This window comes from Lithobates pipiens, unplaced genomic scaffold, assembly GCF_037356315.1.
Source record: "Lithobates pipiens isolate NorthernLeopardFrog02 unplaced genomic scaffold, aLitPip1_a1.2 Scaffold_8, whole genome shotgun sequence".
In the NCBI taxonomy this organism is placed as follows: Eukaryota; Metazoa; Chordata; class Amphibia; order Anura; family Ranidae; genus Lithobates; species Lithobates pipiens.
This window is the reverse complement of record NW_027507903.1, coordinates 55,715,598-55,735,668: the sequence shown is the minus strand read 5'-3', so window position 1 is coordinate 55,735,668 and position 20,071 is coordinate 55,715,598. Positions and strand designations below refer to the sequence as shown.

At 44.4% G+C, this 20,071-nt stretch overlaps 1 protein-coding gene across 1 annotated transcript in view; it reads left to right on the top strand.

The window, feature by feature from the left end:
• The window catches only part of LOC143961957 (ribosomal protein S6 kinase alpha-3-like), a 57,581-nt gene extending 38,952 nt beyond the window's left edge, over window positions 1-18,629 (top strand). The window contains exons 9-15 of the mRNA XM_077471299.1: window positions 2,773-2,934; window positions 4,316-4,404; window positions 4,829-4,891; window positions 15,577-15,697; window positions 16,801-16,956; window positions 17,686-17,808; window positions 18,618-18,629. Coding sequence (XP_077327425.1) covers window positions 2,773-2,934; window positions 4,316-4,404; window positions 4,829-4,891; window positions 15,577-15,697; window positions 16,801-16,956; window positions 17,686-17,808; window positions 18,618-18,629 — 726 coding nt within the window. The remainder of the gene's footprint in view (window positions 1-2,772; window positions 2,935-4,315; window positions 4,405-4,828; window positions 4,892-15,576; window positions 15,698-16,800; window positions 16,957-17,685; window positions 17,809-18,617) is intronic.
• Window positions 18,630-20,071: the final 1,442 nt, after the last annotated feature.

The following is a 20,071-nucleotide window of genomic DNA, read 5'->3' as shown; positions in this document are numbered from 1 at the left end:
TTCGAGTCGTTGGGTATCAACCCTGGGAACCCCTAGACGTGTAAGAGCAGGCCAAGAGGAGGTAACTGGTAAGCCCAATAAGTCAAGGCAGCCCTGCAAGGGTTATGTCCGCTACACTCCAATTATATAGTCCAAGGTGCAGCGCTTATACACGTTCCATCATTGAAGAAACCAAGGTAAGAAATAGATGATGAGGAGACCTCCACCTTTAACAAGAAGTGCAGGAAAGATCACACAGCACCAATGTGTATCGAATTTGCTTACCAGATTATTAAATAGAGTGGAGCATCAAATTTTTTTTCTGGCAACAAAACTTTTATTTCCTCTCAGATAGAAAGATGATCATTGGAATGTGGTGCATTCAAATTGATGTCAATCCTCCTCAATCATCGTACATTAGGCTGTCAAAACACTTCAGACTCCAGCTCTCCAATAGTTTACACATACCGTGTAAGGCAAGAAGTGACAAAACATAGTGAAGCCTGCTTGTATAAATGTATAAAACTTTAATGTAGTACACTTACAAGAACAAAGTTTCACATGGGCATAGAAAAAGGCAATAAAAATCATCAGAAATTCATATCCAGCATGCTTGCATCAGTCAGCCTAAAAATGACAAAGTCAGTCAGAAAAATGTGCAACAAACAGTAAATAATTAATCTCTAGTGCAAAGCAGTGCATATATGATATTCAAACAAGTCTCAAAAAGTGCTCAAATCTCACTTTCCTTTTCAAAACTCCAATTGTGTGGTAAAATACTCCACTCTTTGAAACTTTAATCTGCTCACCTCAGAGTAATGATCTCAGTAGTAATGGGAGATCAAAACAGTGCATTCCCCAGCAGGGGTTAACGGATGGTGTTCACTCTTTCTCCGCCAAGGAAAATCCCCAAATTCTATCACCATATAGGAAGATACATGGAATGGAAAATGAACTTCTAGTGCTCACCGATACATTTTATTAAAAGCAGATGTCCAAAACACTTCCAAGAAAAGGTAATAGATACAGCGCATCTAGGTGTATACTTCCACAAATAGTAGTCGGAATGTGCCTGAACTCTGGTGAATGAAGTGTGATGATGTCATCGCCAATAGGCTCCACCACTTATATATGTTATGGCCGCCATGGGACTACTAAAATCTTGTTGACAGACATGTTGCATATAGGGGGCAGAGATTCAAACCTGCAACCCTTCTTACTGCTAAGCAAAAGTGCTATCCACAATACCACTGTGCTGCCCTGATTGGGATTTGATCCCTTTTTGGACATGTTTGCATATTACATATAACACCATTCTGTCATTAGAAAAGGACTGCACTGCTTGGGACTGGAGATTTATCGTTGTTGCACTATTTGTTGCACTTTTTTCACTGTGCACAGTTGAGACTGTTGTTTTTCTCATTTTAAATATGTGTAATATTCTGAGATTTTTGAAGGCAATGCTGCATTTTTGTTACGTTTTGCTATTTGTTCCTCTGTGGAGGTGTAGTGAGATCACCTTTTTAGTAATAGCATGTGACTCTGGGTACATTGGATTTGATTGTGCAGATTGATTTTTGTCATTTATTTGGTACTCATAATAGCATTCATGTAGCTCAATCATACAATCTTTCACCTCTATTCAACAGGAGACCATCTGAAAAAAAGACAGGAGATACCCCTGGAGAAGCGGTTCAAATTTCGGAAACATCTGGGAAAAGGCAGCTTTGGATGTGTAAGTATTATATTTAGTCTTTATTGTTGTATATCTATTGGTGTCTTACACAAATAGCTATGTGAACTGTGCAATAACCCACAAGCAACCAATCTGCAGTTATCCTAAACATTGTACTCACTGCTGGTGAAAGATAACATCTGATTGGTTGCTTAGGGTAACAACTCCTAATATGATCACTGCTCTTCCATTGTTTAAATCGCACAGCAGAAACTGTCATTTACATTCTAGTGAGGGTGTTTATCATGAGAACTCCGGTACAATTAGGCCTCATGCACACTTAACGCTAACTCTCCTAGACTTCTTTCCTCCTTGCAGAAGAGTTTTGGTAGAAAAAACTCTTGTCACTTGTAAACTCTTGTAACACATTGAGACACGTCAAACGCTTGGTCGTTAATTCATATCATCGGCCAGAATAATAATTTATTCTGACCATTAAAATAATGGCCAGAATGCCTTGTGCTTAGGAGTATTTACACGTATTTAGGGGCATCAAGTACCTAAAGTCCGATGTGTGTATGGACACATAGGCTAACATGCAGGAGCGATAAGGCAGAAAAAAAATGCCATTAGAAGCAGAAGAAAACGCATTCAGTGTGCATGAGGCCTTAGCCGCAAAGATTGGGGGGGGGGGGGGGGGGGCTGAAAAGAGAATGTTACTTACCTGAGTGGCCCTGGTCTAGCAGTTATTGGGTGCTGCTTTGTGGTGCTGAAGCTAAATGTTCCCCAAAGTCTTGTATGAGGAAAATTCTTGCCGCCACACTAGATCAGCAATCATCTATAGCAAACAATACAGGTAAAAAAAGTTATCATTGTTGACAATGACATTTAGGCATGAATACCACCCAACAATTATCTGTAAATTATCCTGTATATATATATATATATATGTACTGGATATATCACTGTTAGAATTATAAGGAAACACTCATACTCCTAACATAGTAACACCTCTAGTGTAGTCACCTTTGTGTATCATCATCTACATAGCCATGACATAGGAAACTATTTACTTTATTTCAGATTGTATAATATCTGTTTCTCTCTGTACAATGTAGGTGGATCTGGTTAAGGACAGAACAACGAAGCAGAAAGTGGCCCTCAAATCCATCAGGATTTCCAAACATCTGAGACGGCAGATCTACATGGAGAGGAAGGCCCTTGATGCGGTCGTCGGCTGTCCCTTCCTCATCCAACGCCACCTGACCTGGGAGTCAAAGGTATGACTACAAATCTTCTTCCTGAGGGTCAGATAAGACAAAATTGGCCATTTAATCTTATAATAGAGGCCAGACAGGAAAGTTGCTGGACTCTACCTGTATCCTCACTATCACTATGTGTGGGGCTGACCATCTCTCACTGTTGTAGAGAACCAACACTTCACCCCCTCTGATTAGCGGTTAGCAATAGCCGATGAGCCACAAAAGTGCTGTTGCAGAGTGGTCAGGGGGGATGAATGTGGAAACCACACGACTGACCACCAAATAATCATTTTTCTGCCAGAACTGTGTTTGGATTTTTTGCACACATGTTTAGAAAATCTTTTTAGGGCTGAAGATTAAATAGAACCCCCAAAACATTATATTTTCTGAAAGCAGATACCTTAGAGAATACAATAAATACAGGGAGTTACAATTTTTATATCACATGATATTAGCACAGCACAAGACAACATTTCAGTAAAAAATGCCCTGAAAGTAATTTTAGGACATAAAATCAATATATTGCCCGATTTGTTAAATATAAAATATCAGTTTGTGCCAAGTAAATACATTTCCAACATGCCAAGCCTTAAAATTGCATGCGCTCGTGAAACAGTGATAAACTTCTGTACCCCATATTTTTCATAGGTGGAGGTTTAAATGCCCCTACAGGTCATCAATTTAGAGTTAACTATGAATAATGGGCCCAGAATTATTACTCTTACTTTGGTGTGCATGGCGGTATGTAACATGTGTAGCACCATTGATGCTTTTCTGCAACCCCGCCGCATGCATTTGTGTTCACATGTGCGTGTATGTGGGGGTGGGGTTCAAAATTTGGGGAAGGTTTAAGTGCTTGGCTGTAACTTTAACTGTTTGCATTAAATACACCACATAGGGGATTTAAAGTCCCCTATATGGTGTATTTTGTGGTGACAAGGTCTCTTTAATAAGACATCAGCAGTCTTGATGTTTCACCTGCCCTCCAATGCTAACAGAGTGCAGATCACCGCCATTAGTTTCTTCCCCCACCATATGCACTGGATGAAGTGACACCAAGACCCGGAAATGACGTTTCACATGTTGCTTCTGTGTCATTAGCAGGAAGGGGAGATCAGCGAACAAAGATAATAAAAAAGGACAGAATAGTTTGTAAATTGCCAAATGAATATGCAGCTATTATGTCCCTTATCTAGTATCTTGCAGAAGCTATTTCTTCACAAAAAATAAGAAACATTAACATCATCTACAGTACCCAAAACTATGTCCATTTATGTCTTCTCAGAACAATTGACTAGAAAGTTCTGAGTGTTTTTAAATGATCTAGGACTTGGATTATTGTAGAATGTAATAGTATTGGTAAGTAAATGACTAAATTCTAAACTTTTTGCTATTTTAGGACTATTTTTGGATTGCCATGGAGCACGCCAGCGGAGGGGATCTTCATCTCCTGGGTGAACAGGGAGACTTTGACATCGACACCATCAGGTAGGTACCGTCATTAACAATGAAAGCACCACTGACTCACATTGTGCTACATCATACCATAGTAACAAAGGCTTCACCTGTAGGACACCACAATACAAAAGAAGAACATACACCCCTATAATAGACATGGGGGAAGTTTGGGGCTTCACAGACAATTGAGAACACAACTGACCAAGCCAGCCCTGCAGTCACAGCAAGGAATAATTCTCAGATGTCCCATGATCCATTCTCTAAAATATAAAATCTTCCTGCAGCTCTCTGTGTGTTTTTGAATAGAGCAGCTTTGATAATGGTTTTGTTTGTGAACTGGGAGCACCTAGGGGTATTTCTGAACATACACATGAAAATACATTCTATTTACTTCTGTATTAGAATATATATATATTGGAAGTTTATAAATTATTTTTTGTTGTTCCTCCAATAGATTCTACGCTGCCGAATGCATCATTGGCCTCCAACAGTTCCATGAGAAAGGCTTTATCCATCGGTAAGTTCTCGTCTTTATTCTACTGCTTCCCACAAATAGTTCTTACCAGGGCTGGACTGGGACAGAAATTTGGCCCTGGACTTCATCCAGAAGAGCCCACTTACTTTTTGAGTGTCCCATCAGCACCCCCTTGCGTCAGAGTGTCCCATCAGCACCCCCTTGCATCAGAGTGTCCCATGAGCAGCTCCCCTTACATCAGAGTGTCCCATGAGCAGCCCCCTTACATCAGAGTGTCCCATGAGCAGCCCTTACATCAGAGTGTCCCATCAGCACCCCCTTACATCAGAGTGTACCATCAGCACCCCCTTACATCAGAGTGTCCCATCAGCACCCCCTTACATCAGAGTGTCCCATCAGCACCCCCTTACATCAGAGTGTCCCATCAGCACCCCCTTACATCAGAGTGTCCCATCAGCACCCCCTTACATCAGAGTGTCCCATCAACACCCCCTTACATCAGAGTGTTCCATCAGCACCCCCTTACATCAGAGTGGCCCATCACCAGCCCCCTTACATCAGAGTGGCCCACTGAGCCATCGGCCCACCGGGAAACTCCCTGTAGTCCCAATGCCCAATACATGCCTGGTTCTTACTTTACATTTCATCTGTTTATTCGACAACATTTACTAACAACTGTAGTGTGAGGACAATCTAAACAATTACCTACCTTTATATCCAATATGGTAGGTCCTCCAGCTACAAAGTGGTTGGTAAATGTTGTGATTCTGAAACATATTGGGGTTGATTTGCTAAAACTGGAGAGTGCAAAATCTGGTGCAGCTCTGCATAGAAACCAATCAGCCTCCAAGTTTTTTTTTTTTTGTCAAAGCTTAATTGAACAAGCTGATGTTGGAAGCTGATTGGCTACCATGCACAGCTGCACCAGATTTTTCACTCAGCAGTTTTAGAAAATCAACCCCATTGTCTGCAACAAAACTGAAGTATTAATATTCAGTATACAGTAATACACAGAAGTTTTTTTTTTACCTTAATTCGTTCCAAGCATTCTATGTGTGCAGCCCCCTCTCCCCTTATACTTACCTGAGCCTGATCTCGATCCAGCGATGTGCTCGAGAGTGGCGGTTCTCTCTGCCTCCCCCGCTCTCCTCACTGGTCATGGACGCAGCATTGGGAGCCATTGGCTCCTGCTGCTTTCAATCACAGCCTGTAAGGTGAGTGCGGGCAGAGTCAAGCTGTGCTGTATATGTCAATGGACACACAAAGTGTGGCTTGGGAGTGATCCTGCATGAGTGCCCCATAGAAAGTGGTTTACTGTAAGGGCACTTAGAAAGGGGGAGAAGCCACAACCATTGGCGGGGGACCCAAGAATAGGAAGATGGGGGCTGCTCAGTGCAAAACAATTACATAGAGCAAGTATAACATGTTTTTTTATTTAGAAGAAAAATTCCCTTTATAATCACTTTTAGGCTGGGGTGTCACTGCTGTGTTGCTGTAAGACAAATATTACCGCAACAAGTAGCAATGTGCATTATCCAAGTTGGTGCACTGAGGTGCTCTTCATTGTTAATGGCACCCCTAATGTACCTTGCCAATGCATTTATGTTGCAGCACGCCACAATGCACAGAAAGGTACTTCCATGCGTTATGGTGTGCTGCGTTACTACAAATTGTACACATCCTTTTTTTATTTGTGCGTTTTAGTGTGTTAGGCAGAACATTCAAATGAGTGGGCTGCCTTAATGCAACCAGTGTTAACTTTGACGTCAAATTTCGATTCAGTTTTAGATATAATCTTTTGGCTAAAATCCAGTTTTAGTCGTATTTTAATCATCTAAATTGTTTTAGTCGTATTTTATTTGACTAAAATCTCCAGTACATTTTAGTCGACTAAAACCTAATAGGTTTAGTTACATTTTAATGCATTATTTAAGCATTTCTTTTGAATTGCCAAACGCATTATATACTCATGGATAGGGATGAGCCGAACACCCCCCGGTTCGGTTCGTACCAGAACTTGCGAACGACCCCCGCGTTCGGCACGAACGTTAGAACCCCATTGAAGTCTATGGGACTCGAACGTTCGAATTGGAAAGTGCTAATTTTAACGGCTAATATGCAAGATAGTGTGCTAAAAAGGGTTTGGCGATCTGCCTCCTGCCTCAGGGGACATGGGTCACTGCAAAAAAAAGTTTTAAAAACTACCGTTTTGGCGGGAGCACTGATTTTAATGACGATTAAAGTGAAAAAAAAAAAGTGAAATATTCCTTTAAATATGGTGCCTGGGGGGTGTCTATAGTATGCCTGTGAAGTGCCACGTGTTTCCCGTGTTTAGAACAGTCCCTGCACAAAATGACATTAAACGGAAATAACACCATTTAAAACTGCTTGCGGTTTTAATGTTATATCTGGTTCCTGTAATATGGTTGAAAATCATTCAGAAAAATGGCATGGGTAGCCCTCCCTGCCCATTACCAGCCTATTTGGGTCTTGTACGCATATTAAGGGGAACCCCGTACCCATATTAAAAAAAGGAAATGCGTGTGGCCCCCAGGCCCTATATACTCAGAACAGCAGTATACAGGCGGTGCAAACAAGACAGGGACTGTGTAGGTTTGTTGTGTTAAGTTGAATCTGTTTGTCATTTTCAAGCGGTACATTTTTAAAGTGTAGCTCCAGTCAAAAAAAATATCTTTAAGCTTTTTGGAAAACATAGGGAAGGGTTATCACCCCTGTATAATTTGTTTTGTCGTCCATCTTTTTTTATCTCACTTGCTGTTGTCTCCTTCCGTTTGCAAGTAGGAGATGTTTGTAAATTGGATGTTTGAAAGTAGGGGCCTGCCCTATATGCTCTGCAGAAATGGCGGAACAAGGTGTTGGTTTTACAACAACATTGTAAGCCCTCAAAGTGACTCTTGGTGGCCGCTGGAGCGCCCTGCTGTGAACGATTATATCAAGAATTGTAATTACATGCCATTGTTGAACAGTGGTAGAAAAATTGACCTTTGGTGGTTGTGGTGCTGGTGCCACAACACTATAAGTCCTCACAGTTACTCTGGGTGGGCACAGGAAGGGGCCCTCCTGTGAAATATTATATCAAGAATTGTAATTACATGTCCCTGTTAAACAGGGGCAGAAAAATTGGGCCTTAGGCACTGGTGCCATCACACTGCAACCTCTGCCATACACTCTAGTTTTATTGCAGGAATTAGCCCTGCTGCAAAGCATTGCATCAAAAATTGTACTTAAACGCCCCTGTTAAACAGGGGCAGAAAAATTGGGCCTTAGGCACTGGTGCCATCACACTGCAACCTCTGCCATACACTCTAGTTTTATTGCAGGAATTAGCCCTGCTGCAAAGCATTGCATCAAAAATTGTACTTAAACGCCCCTGTTAAACAGGGGCAGAAAAATTGGGCCTTAGGCACGGGTGCCATCACACTGCAACCTCTGCCATACACTCTAGTTTTATTGCAGGAATTAGCCCTGCTGCAAAGCATTGTATCAAAAATTGTACTTAAACGCCCCTGTTAAACAGGGGCAGAAAAATTGGGCCTTAGGCACTGGTGCCATCACACTGCAACCTCTGCCATACACTCTAGTTTTATTGCAGGAATTAGCCCTGCTGCAAAGCATTGCATCAAAAATTGTACTTAAACGCCCCTGTTAAACAGGGGCAGAAAAATTGGGCCTTAGGCACTGGTGCCATCACACTGCAACCTCTGCCATACACTCTAGTTTTTTTGCAGGAATTAGCCCTGCTGCAAAGCATTGCATCAAAAATTGTACTTAAACACCCCTGTTAAACAGGGGCAGAAAAATTGGGCTGCTGGCATCACCCAGAACCAAAAATGTTCTTCCAACATATCAGCGGAGGAGGAAGAGGATAGACAATCAACATAACAGGACAGTCACTCAGCATCAGCATAGGCAGTCTTGAAGGGATGTGGTATTTCAAAAAAAATTATTCGGTTACATCAGCTTCAGGTGCTTGGTAGCTGTGGGTGATCCAAGACTGATTCATCTTGATGAAGGTCAGTCGATCAACTGATTCGGTGGACAGGCGCACCCTGTGATCGGTAACGAAGCCACCAGCAGCACTGAAGGTGCGTTCCGAAAGAACGCTGGATGCAGGACAGGCCAGGAGCTCTATTGCATACTGTGCAAGCTCTGGCCAGTGATCCATCCTCAAGACCCAGTAAGCCAGAGGATTTTCAGTGGGAAAGGTGTCCAAGTCTGACCTTGCCCCTAGGTATTCCTGCACCATGTAAATTAGACGCTGGCGATGGGTGCTGGAACCAATCATACCTTGGGGCTGCGGACTAAAAAATTGTCTGAACGCATCAGTCAGACGGCCACCTTCTCCACCGCTCCTTCTGACTGATGCCTCAGCAACACGTTGTCCAGGACCAGGAGTTTGTGACCTCCCAGTCTCTGGGAACGCGTTGCACAGAGCTTTTTGCAAGGCCTCCCGGAGATGTCTCATCCTCTGCTCCCTCTGCGATGGCAAGATAAGGTCGGCAACCTTACCCTTGTACCGTGGATCAAGGAGAGTGGCCAGCCAGTAATGGTCCCTCTCCTTGATCCGAAGAATACGAGGATCCTTCCGCAGGCTTTGCAGGATCAGGGAGGCCATGCAGCGTAGGTTAGCTGAGGCATTCGGTCCGGAGTCCTCTGGGTCACTAAGGACAACATGATCCGCAGGTACCTCCTCCCAGCCACGTACAAGTCCACGTGTTTCTTGGGACTGTAAATCATCCCTATAAGACTGCTGCTGCTGATGCTGAGTGCCAGCCTCCACCTCCATGCTGACACAATCATCCTCCTCCTCCTCTTCCTCCTCCTCACCCTCTTCCTGTGTGATGGGTGGCACAGCAGGAACACTGTCTGGATAAAGGGGGCCTTGAGAGGCAAGGAAGTCCTCCTCTTCCTGCCTCTGTTCTGCCTCAAGTGCCCTGTCCATTATTCCACGCAGCGTATGCTCCAAGAGGTGGACAAGAGGTATAGTGTCACTGATGCATGCACTGTCACTGCTCACCATCCTTGTGGCCTCCTCAAACGGTGACAGGACAGTGCATGCATCCCTGATCATGCCCCACTGGCGTGGTGAGAAAAAACCAAGCTCTCCTGACCCTGTCCTGGTGCCGTAGTCGCACAGGTACTTATTGATGGCCCTCTGCTGCGTGTGCAGCCGCTGCAGCATGGCCAATGTTGAGTTCCATCTGGTGGGCATGTCACATATAAGGCGGTTCTTGGGCAGGTTCAACTCCTTTTGGAGCTCAGCCAGCCGAGCACAGGCATTAAATGATCGGCGGAAATGCACACAGACTCTCCTGGCCTGTTTCAGGACATCCTGTAAGCCGGGGTACCTGCCCAAGAACCGCTGCACCACCAGGTTAAGGACGTGAGCTACACAGGGCACATGGGTCAGTTGTCCCTGTCGGAGGGCGGAGAGGAGGTTGGTGCCATTGTCGCAAACCACCATTCCTGGCTTAAGCTGGCGTGGCGTCAACCACCTCTCGGCCTGCCCCTGCAGAGCTGACAAAACATCCGCCCCAGTGTGGCTCCTGTCCCCCAAACAAACCAGCGCAAGCACGGCATGGCATCGTTTTGCCTGCGTACTTGCGTAGCCCCTGCAACGCCTACGGAGCACCGCTGGTTCTGAGGACAGAGCACTGGAAGAGGCCGTGGAGGAAGAAGAAGAGGAGGGGGTGGAGGAGAGAGGTGTGTCACAACCAATAGTAGCATTTTGGAGGCGTGGTGGCGGAACAACCTCCAATACTACTGCACCTTGTCCTGCATCCTTCCCAGCAGCCAGAAGAGTGACCCAATGGGCCGTGAAAGACAGGTAACGTCCCTGTCCATGCCTGCTGGACCATGAGTCAGCGGTAATATGCACCTTACCGCTGACCGCCCTGTCCAGCGAGGCAAGGACATTGCCTTCCACATGCCGGTAGAGAGCCGGAATTGCCTTCCGTGAGAAAAAGTGGCGTTTGGGGACCTGCCACTGAGGAACCGCACATTGTACAAACTCACGGAAGGGGGCCGAATCTACCAACTGAAAAGGCAGCAGTTGAAGTGCTAGCAATTTAGCCAAGCTAGCATTCAACCGCTGGGCATGTGGATGGCTGGGAGTAAATTTCTTCCGCCGGTCCAGCAGCTGGGGCAGGGACATTTGTCTGCTATAATCGGACGTGGATGTACCACTAGCAGAGTTCCCGGAAGCACTTGGCTGTGACACACCTAATTCTACACCTTCATTCCTCTCAGAGCAGGTTTCAGAGAGGACTGAAGGTCTAGTGGGGTTGGAGATGCCAGCTGATGAGGAGCAAGGAGAGGTCCGCTTTGTTCTTTGGTGTGGGTCTTTGAGGTATGCTTGCCAACGAGCTGCATGGCAGGTCAACATATGTCTGGTCAAGCATGTGGTGCCCAAGCGGCTGATGTTTTGGCCACGTGAGATACGCTTGAGACATATGTTGCAAATAGCAGCGGTGCGATCTGATGCACTCGTCTCAAAAAAGGCCCACACCAAAGAACTTTTAGAATAACGCGCAGAGGAAGCGCTCTGCGCAGAGGAAGCGCTCTGCGCAGGCGGAGCTCTGCGGTGTGATTCAGTCGGTGTGCTGCCCCTAAGCTGGCCCCCGGAGGGCATCCTGCCTCGTTGGACATGTGCCTCCTCCTCCTCCTCCTCCTCCTCCTCCTCCTCCCTCCTTCCAGGCACCCACGTGGAGTCAGTGCCCTCATCATCCCCTCCCTCTTCATCGCTGTAGCAAACCTGGCAGTATGCTGCAGCTTGTGGAACATTACTGCCAGATTGCTGTCCTTCTTGAGCATCCCCTCTCTCTGTGCTCACGCTACTGCCTTCCTCTAGCTGAGTGTCATCATCAGAGCCCACCAAACACTGGGCATCCTCCTGGAGCATGTACCCAACACTGTGCTCAAAGAGTTCAGGAGACTCCTCAGGAGGACGTGGTGGGTCTAGGGAAGGAGTCACTGATGATGACATTGAGAGGAGGGACGACGATGTGTTGGCAGCTGCTTTTCTACTACCCTGAGACTGGGTGAGAGAGGATGAGGAGGATGAAGAGGGCTTGGTCATCCACTCTACCAAGTCGTTGGCATGTTGCGGTTCAACATGTCCAGCTGCAGAAAAGAAGGACAAGCATGTCCCATGGCCACGTGCTGATGACAATGCACCGCGTCCCCGACCAGCACTGTTGTCTCTAGACACAGAGCCTGCTTGCCTTCTTTTATCGGCTCGCGCCTGTCTGCCTCTCCTTGCTGGCCTTCCAGACATGGTAATGGCCTGAAGGGAGTTGGGTAAAACAGTAGTTGGGTAGTTTATATTGTGCTGGAGGCACACAACACCCACTAACTCCTGCAGATGCCTTTTTTATAGAACAGCAGAGTTAAAGGGGTATATACAGATGTATACTGTGCTGTGCTGGAAGCACACACAACTTCCAATAACTCCAGCAGATGCCAATCGGGCCCAAATACAGAACAGCTATGTAGGTGGATAATAGCGGTATGTACTGGGTACAGAGCAGGCACACAGCACGCACTATCTCCTGAGTGACACTGCTGACTGCAAGCTCTATTGTTAAAGATGGACCACTAGCTATATAGGTGAGGTGAATATCACGGTGTATACTGCGGTCAGGGCACGCAGACAATAACAAGAAAACAGCAGAGTTAAAGGGGTATATACAGCTGTATACTGTGCTGTGCTGGAGGCACACACAACTTCCAATAACTCCAGCAGATGTCAATCGGGCCCAAATAGAGAACAGCTATGTAGGTGGATAATAGCGGTATGTACTGGGTACAGAGCAGGCACACAGCACGCACTATCTCCTGAGTGACACTGCTGACTGCAAGCTCTATTGTTAAAGATGGACCACTAGCTATATAGGTGAGGTGAATATCACGGTGTATACTGCGGTCAGGGCACGCAGACAATAACAAGAAAACAGCAGAGTTAAAGGGGTATATACAGCTGTATACTGTGCTGTGCTGGAGGCACACACAACTTCCAATAACTCCAGCAGATGTCAATCGGGCCCAAATAGAGAACAGCTATGTAGGTGGATAATAGCGGTATGTACTGGGTACAGAGCAGGCACACAGCACGCACTATCTCCTGAGTGACACTGCTGACTGCAAGCTCTATTGTTAAAGATGGACCACTAGCTATATAGGTGAGGTGAATATCACGGTGTATACTGCGGTCAGGGCACGCAGACAATAACAAGAAAACAGCAGAGTTAAAGGGGTATATACAGCTGTATACTGTGCTGTGCTGGAGGCACACACAACTTCCAATAACTCCAGCAGATGTCAATCGGGCCCAAATAGAGAACAGCTATGTAGGTGGATAATAGCGGTATGTACTGGGTACAGAGCAGGCACACAGCACGCACTATCTCCTGAGTGACACTGCTGACTGCAAGCTCTATTGTTAAAGATGGACCACTAGCTATATAGGTGAGGTGAATATCACGGTGTATACTGCGGTCAGGGCACGCAGACAATAACAAGAAAACAGCAGAGTTAAAGGGGTATATACAGCTGTATACTGTGCTGTGCTGGAGGCACACACAACTTCCAATAACTCCAGCAGATGTCAATCGGGCCCAAATAGAGAACAGCTATGTAGGTGGATAATAGCGGTATGTACTGGGTACAGAGCAGGCACACAGCACGCACTATCTCCTGAGTGACACTGCTGACTGCAAGCTCTATTGTTAAAGATGGACCACTAGCTATATAGGTGAGGTGAATATCACGGTGTATACTGCGGTCAGGGCACGCAGACAATAACAAGAAAACAGCAGAGTTAAAGGGGCATATACAGCTGTATACTGTGCTGTGCTGGAGGCACACACAACTTCCAATAACTCCAGCAAATGACAATCGGGCTCAAATAGAGAACAGCTATGTAGGTGTATATAGTGGTATGTACTGGGTACAGAGCACGCAGACAGCACACACTAACACTACTGACTGCAAGCTCTATTATTAAAGCTAGATCACTAGCTATATAGGTGAGGTGAATATAGTGGTGTATACTGCGGTCAGGGCACAGACAGTAACCACTACACAAGAGCAAAATAGTAAATCAGCCAAAAACGATTGGTGTGTAACTGTGTTGAAGGTACACAGAACACCCACTGCTTCAGATGCTAACAAACACTACACGAGGCCGCCTGAAAGGCAGCTTTATATAGTGTGGGGCGTGCACTACACTGTCTGAGCTATGATTGGCCACAGACAGGATGCCTGTGACCAACCATTGCTCTTCCCGCTACTGGCGCTGCGATTGGCCAAGCATGCGGGGTCACAGTGCATGCTTGGCCAATCGTGAGACAGCAATGCATTGCGCCATCGCAGTGCATTGTGGGCCACACGAATTTTGCCGCGAACGGCCCAAACGTTCGGAATTCGGCGAACGCACGAACGACCGATGTTCGAGTCGAACATGCGTTCGACTCGAACACGAAGCTCATCCCTACTCATGGAGTAAAAATCGAATAACATGTTATTATTTATGGTATAAAGGGTGGAACATGCACTACAGGCACAGATTTAGCTGCTGTGATATAGAACATCTTTATAAATAAAAACAAGTTTCATAAACAAACAAAAAGATTGCTTTTTGACAAGCAGAAGTACAACTTGAAAATATAAAAAAATAAAATAAAAAAAATGCAAACTCTATCAACTGTGATGCCATTGCATTATCATTATATTACCAACATTAAGGGTCCTTTCACACGGGGCGGATCAGTTCTGATCCGCCCCGTGGATGTCCGTTTGCTCAGCGGGGATCACTCCGCCGATCCCCGCTGAGCAGGGAGATGACAGGTCTGTCTCTGCACACTGCGCAGGGACGGACCTGTCACAGCGCCGCTCTCCCCTATGGGAGATCGGATGACGACGGACCGCAGTGCCCGTCGTCATCCGATCCGATCCGCAGACGGATGGAAAAATAGCTTTTTCCTCCGTCACACTTTTTCGGATCGGAGCGGGTCGGATGTCAGCGGACATGTCACCGCTGACATCCGACGCTCCATAGAGCTCTATGGAGCACCCGTTCAGGTCCGCCTGAAAAACTGACAGGCGGGCCTGAACGGCACGTCGGTGTGAAAGAGGCCTAAATATCAAGAAAAAAGATAAGAAAAGCCTTTTTTTTTTTTTCTTCTTTTAGCAGCTTATTAGATGCCCCCTATATATTTTTACGTGGTAGTCCAGTCTTAATTTTGATGTCAAATATCAATTTAATTTTAGTCATAGTCTTTTGACTAAAATGCCATTTTAGTTTTAGTCATATTTTAGTCGACTAAAATAGTATTAATTTACCTGACGAAAATATTTTAGTCGACAAAATTAACAGTGAACAGTGAATACAACGCACATTAACCTATGACATAAGGTGTGTTACTGTGCACACACTGCACCAGTGTGATCCCAGCCTACAGTCAGTAAGCTGTATATTGGACATGAAATTAATTTTAAAGGAACATACACATATTAATACATTACCAATTCATGTTCCTCCAACATCAATGCATTGCAGCACACCACAACACAAGGTAACACACTACCATACATTGTGGCAGCCTGGGAAAAGAAAAATGGTGCATGTCTGATATAAGGACTGTTGTTGTGCATTTGCAGCCTATTCAAACATATACAGATTACTGATAATGCATTTTTATCTACAGGGATATAAAGCCAAAGAACGTGTTCATCGGAAGAGACGGACACATAAGAATCGGGGATTTCGGGTTAGCGACAGAGCAAGGAGAAGATGAAGTGGGGACCCCCGGATATATTGCCCCAGAGGTAAGTCATGTTAGTCCTGCTAGCTATGTCAGCACTTTTATATTGGTAGTAATGGGAGTGTATCATCTCTTACCAGAGAGCTTCTCTAATCATGTGGACTAGCACTCTGCTAACAGAGAGATGACTAGAAAGGAAACTGAAATGTTTTGTTATGTTTCCTACTGCCCACCAGCAAAGCCCGACTTCTGTCCCCATCTAATGCTTCTTCAACTTTTTCTAAGGCCGGGATAACACTGGAGTGCTGTGTTTTGTGTGCAGCGCGGGTGTATGCACAGTTTCCATGCGTTTTTGCTACAGTTTTAGCCGTGGTGCCATAGACTTTTATTAGGTCACACGTCTTTGCCAATTTTTTTTTTTTAATTGCACCAAAGATGAGGAATGAAGGACTTTTGGTGCGCTACCTAACAGATGTCAATGGGGCAGAGTCCAAAAATGCAGCAGAAATGCATGGAACCTGCGCATACACCCAATCTTCTGTCAAAATGCAACATTCCAGTGTGAACCAGGTCTATGGCTACATTTAGACATTCAACTAACATTTACACACCTCGAAAACCAATCTACAGTGGATCACTTTTCAGAGGCATTGACAGGTGGTGAGGAGGCAATGTGTTGCCTCATCACTGCCTGTTTTAACCCTGTAAATGCCGCACCACCGCACTGCAACCACATTCATTATACGTGGTTACAGCGTGGGCTCATTCACCTAAATGGGTCACATTTAGTAGCTGTATTGCTGAATAGGACAGGGGTATCATTTTTGCATTGTCCGCAGCATGTGTACGCCCCAGTATTACTGCCTTTGCAGTTTAAGGGTAGTGGTAGTGGGGGTGTAAATGTGCTCCTTAAACCCTTGTTTTCACCAATCACAAGTGTAAATGAGCCCTAACTGTAACATTCAGAAAGCGTGGAATTTAGTATAGATTTGATCACATCTAAAGACAAGGGATATTTCCAGGACAAATCCTCCATACTAAGGATAGTCCACTGAAATCAGAGCTATGTGACATATGAGTTGTCCTTGTGTAGTAATTACTATATTGTAGTTGTTGTCTGATCATTTGTGTAATAAAGCTTACAAGTCTCATCTTTTTTCTTGACAGATCTATACAGGGGAGCCATATTCCTCGGCCGTGGATTGGTTTTCTCTTGGAGTGATGCTGTTCGTTTTGTCCACCGGAGTACCAGCCAAGCGATGCAAGGCTTCCATTGTGCCAGCTTATGGCTTGGACTGTCATCTGGAGGATCTGATTATAAAGGTAAGTACATTACATCTGTTCATTATAGTCATAGATAACACCACACCACACCTCCCTTACACTGACACATCTGATTTCTAGAAAAGTGTTAAGTGTGAGCACCCCCTTATACTCACCTCTTGTCCTGCCAAGTACATTGAACTTTTAATCAAATTGTTAAAGTATCTCTGGAGCCATAAATCCCTTTAGTTACCGGGGATTCTGGAGGCATGAATCCCCCTGAGGCTACATACAATATATGACTTAGAGATCAATAGAAGTGTGCGCTCCTACCTGGGCTCAGGTACTTATCCCCATAGTAGTAATACCTCTGACTGCTCATACTTTTATAGAATACAATGATTGGACTTAGTAAGGAGGCTGAGGGGTCAACTACAGTTAGGTTTGGGGGGTTAGGTTTGAATGTTGAGTCCTATGTTAGGGGGAGGGGTAGGGTTAGGTGTTAGAATTAGGGTAACAGTTATGGTTTTATTCTCGGCGTGAGATGAGGGATCAGGAAAAATTTGAGGTTTAGGTGATGAGTTAGAATTTCTTCACTTTATTTTTATTTATTAAAGTTTAAGGCTTCAGTGTAAAGGTGAATTCAAGTTCTAAGATTAGGTGACGTGTTTGCGTCATAATAAGTGTTAGGTATAGGAGGAGATGTATAAAAAGTCTGAGCGTCATTTTTCATTTTATTTGAAAATTGAGGAGATGGAGAATTATAAACAAAGTTTATTCATTTTTCAGCTTATGCATGAAAACCCTACGGAGCGTCTGGGGCAGAACGGAGATATCCGTAGTCATCCGTTCTTCAGCACCATCAACTGGGATGACCTCCAGCAGCTGAAAATAACTCCCCCATTTATCCCAGTAAGTTAGATATGTACAAAGGTAAGTATGTGTGTGTGTGTGTGCGTGCGTGTGCTAAAAAACCAAAAAAATAAAAAAAAACAAAAAAAAATAAAAAAAAACAAAAAAAAATAAAAAAAAAACAAATAAAAAAATAGTTTCAATTAGTTATCCTATAAGTAAGTTAGGTAAGTATATGTGTGTGCAAAATAAAAAATAAATAAAATAGTTTTAGGTAAGTTAGGTAAGTTAGGTAAGTATGTAGGTAAGTATGTGTGTGTGTGAAAAACAAAAACAAAAAAAAAAAAAAAAAAGTTTAAATTAGTTATCCTTTAAGTAAGTTAGGTAAGTATATGTGTGTGCAAAATAAAAAATAAATAAAATAGTTTTAGGTAAGTTAGGTAAGTATGTAGGTAAGTATGTGTGTGTGTGAAAAAACAAAACAAAAAACAAAAACAAAAAAAAGTTGAAATTATTTATCTGATAGATAAGTTAGGTAAGTATGTAGGTAAGTACATGTGTGTGCGTGTATAAAAAAAATTGTTATTAGTTTTAAACAATTACATATCTATAATGGAAAATTTATTGTCAAATACTTACAGTAATTTTCCTTTCCTGATGGACTCCATGGCAGCCTACGTATGGGTTAACCCCGCCTCCTCTCCAATGCTATAGGACCCCCTACCCTTTAAAATTGAGCTCACCTGTATAGACTGTGTTCCGTAACTAGTCTACTCTTGACCGATGGGTGGGAACTCCATCTGCCATGGAGTCCATCAGGAAAGGAAAATTATGGTAAGTATTTGACAATAAATTTTCATTTTTTTCAGTGTGGGAAATAACTAGCCAATCCACATGGGTGGGTATGTTGAACAGAAATAAATTTAATTTGATCTGTCAAACAACAGGATTTATAAACTCAAGTCCACAGAAGATAGCGGAGCAGACTCAGTGACGCAAAATTGAGGCCCAAGAGGCTGCTTGCAGATGAGGTCTGCAGCCACGTGGCGGGATGCCGCCCATGAAGCCGCTGTACCTCTGGTAGAGTGTGCCACTAATGTCTCCGGAGGAGCCAGACACCTAGCTCTGAAAGCCTGTTGGATGAACTGGACAATCCAGGCCGCAGTCGCTATGTTACTGCCACAGTGCTGGACAGACAGGCAGTTAGAGCGTGTGAAGGAGGAAGTAACTTGCTGGCATGCTCTCAAATATTTTAGTGGACCCCAGGGTCCTGAATATAGGCAGGACAATATCTGGAAACTTAAGGAACCCTGAAGTAACTTTGTATTTGAGCTGAGCCTAGGAATAAGGACCACCTGGTCCAGATAGAATGTCAGAAAAGGTCTTCGTGACCTAGTCACTCAATCTCCCAGGACTCTTTTAGCCAAGGTAACGGCTACTAGGAAAGTGGCTTTAGCAGAGGACCTCATGTTACTGAGTTGAGACAGTGAGTTGACAGTGAGTTGAGTACAAGGGGAAGATTCCATTTGTGAAACCTTGGTCTCCTTTGTGGTCTGAGTCTGGATACCCCATGGAGGAACTGCTGGAATAAAGAGTGAACAGCCCAAGATGTACCAGAGAAAATTGACAAGGCTGAGGCTCGGAGCCAAAGAATAGACCTATACCAGAATGAAGGAAGCTGAGGATATCCTGAGCTTGTGGATTTCTACCTGAACTTGTTAGAAGAAGATTACAATCTGACCGACTTGGCCCATATTTAGTTATAAACTTTATTCAAGTTCTTCTACTTTGAGCTCATAAAGGAAAAATAGTTAAATTGTTATTGAGGCGTACCACGAAAGATCCCAGCCCTTCCAGTAGGGGAATTCTGTGGAGTTGTCCATTACCAGTAATACTGACTCCCCACCCAGGAGAAGGTCTGTAGGGCACACAAGGCTGCCTGAAGGTCCAAGACATACGAGCCCGGAATGCAAAGACGGATATCTCACTTGACTCGTGCAAGTTCAGCCCTACAGAGGGCCCTCAATCAGCCCTGCTGGCATCAGCTGTGACCGTGACTCAGGAGACAGGAGTGATGGAGGGGTAATTGACCAAATTTGCATTGAAACCACCTAAAGGGACTGTTCCCCATCAATGATGTTACATAAATCGACAGATTGATATCCTCTGAATTCCATTGTTGAAGAGACACTGACTCAAAAGGACGTACCCTCCATAGAGCCCACTCAACCATGGGGATCGTAAAGACCATTTTGCCTATAATTTTCAAGCACTATGAGGCCTTCAGGCATGCGGAGCTCAGAGCCAGAAAGATTCTCCCGTG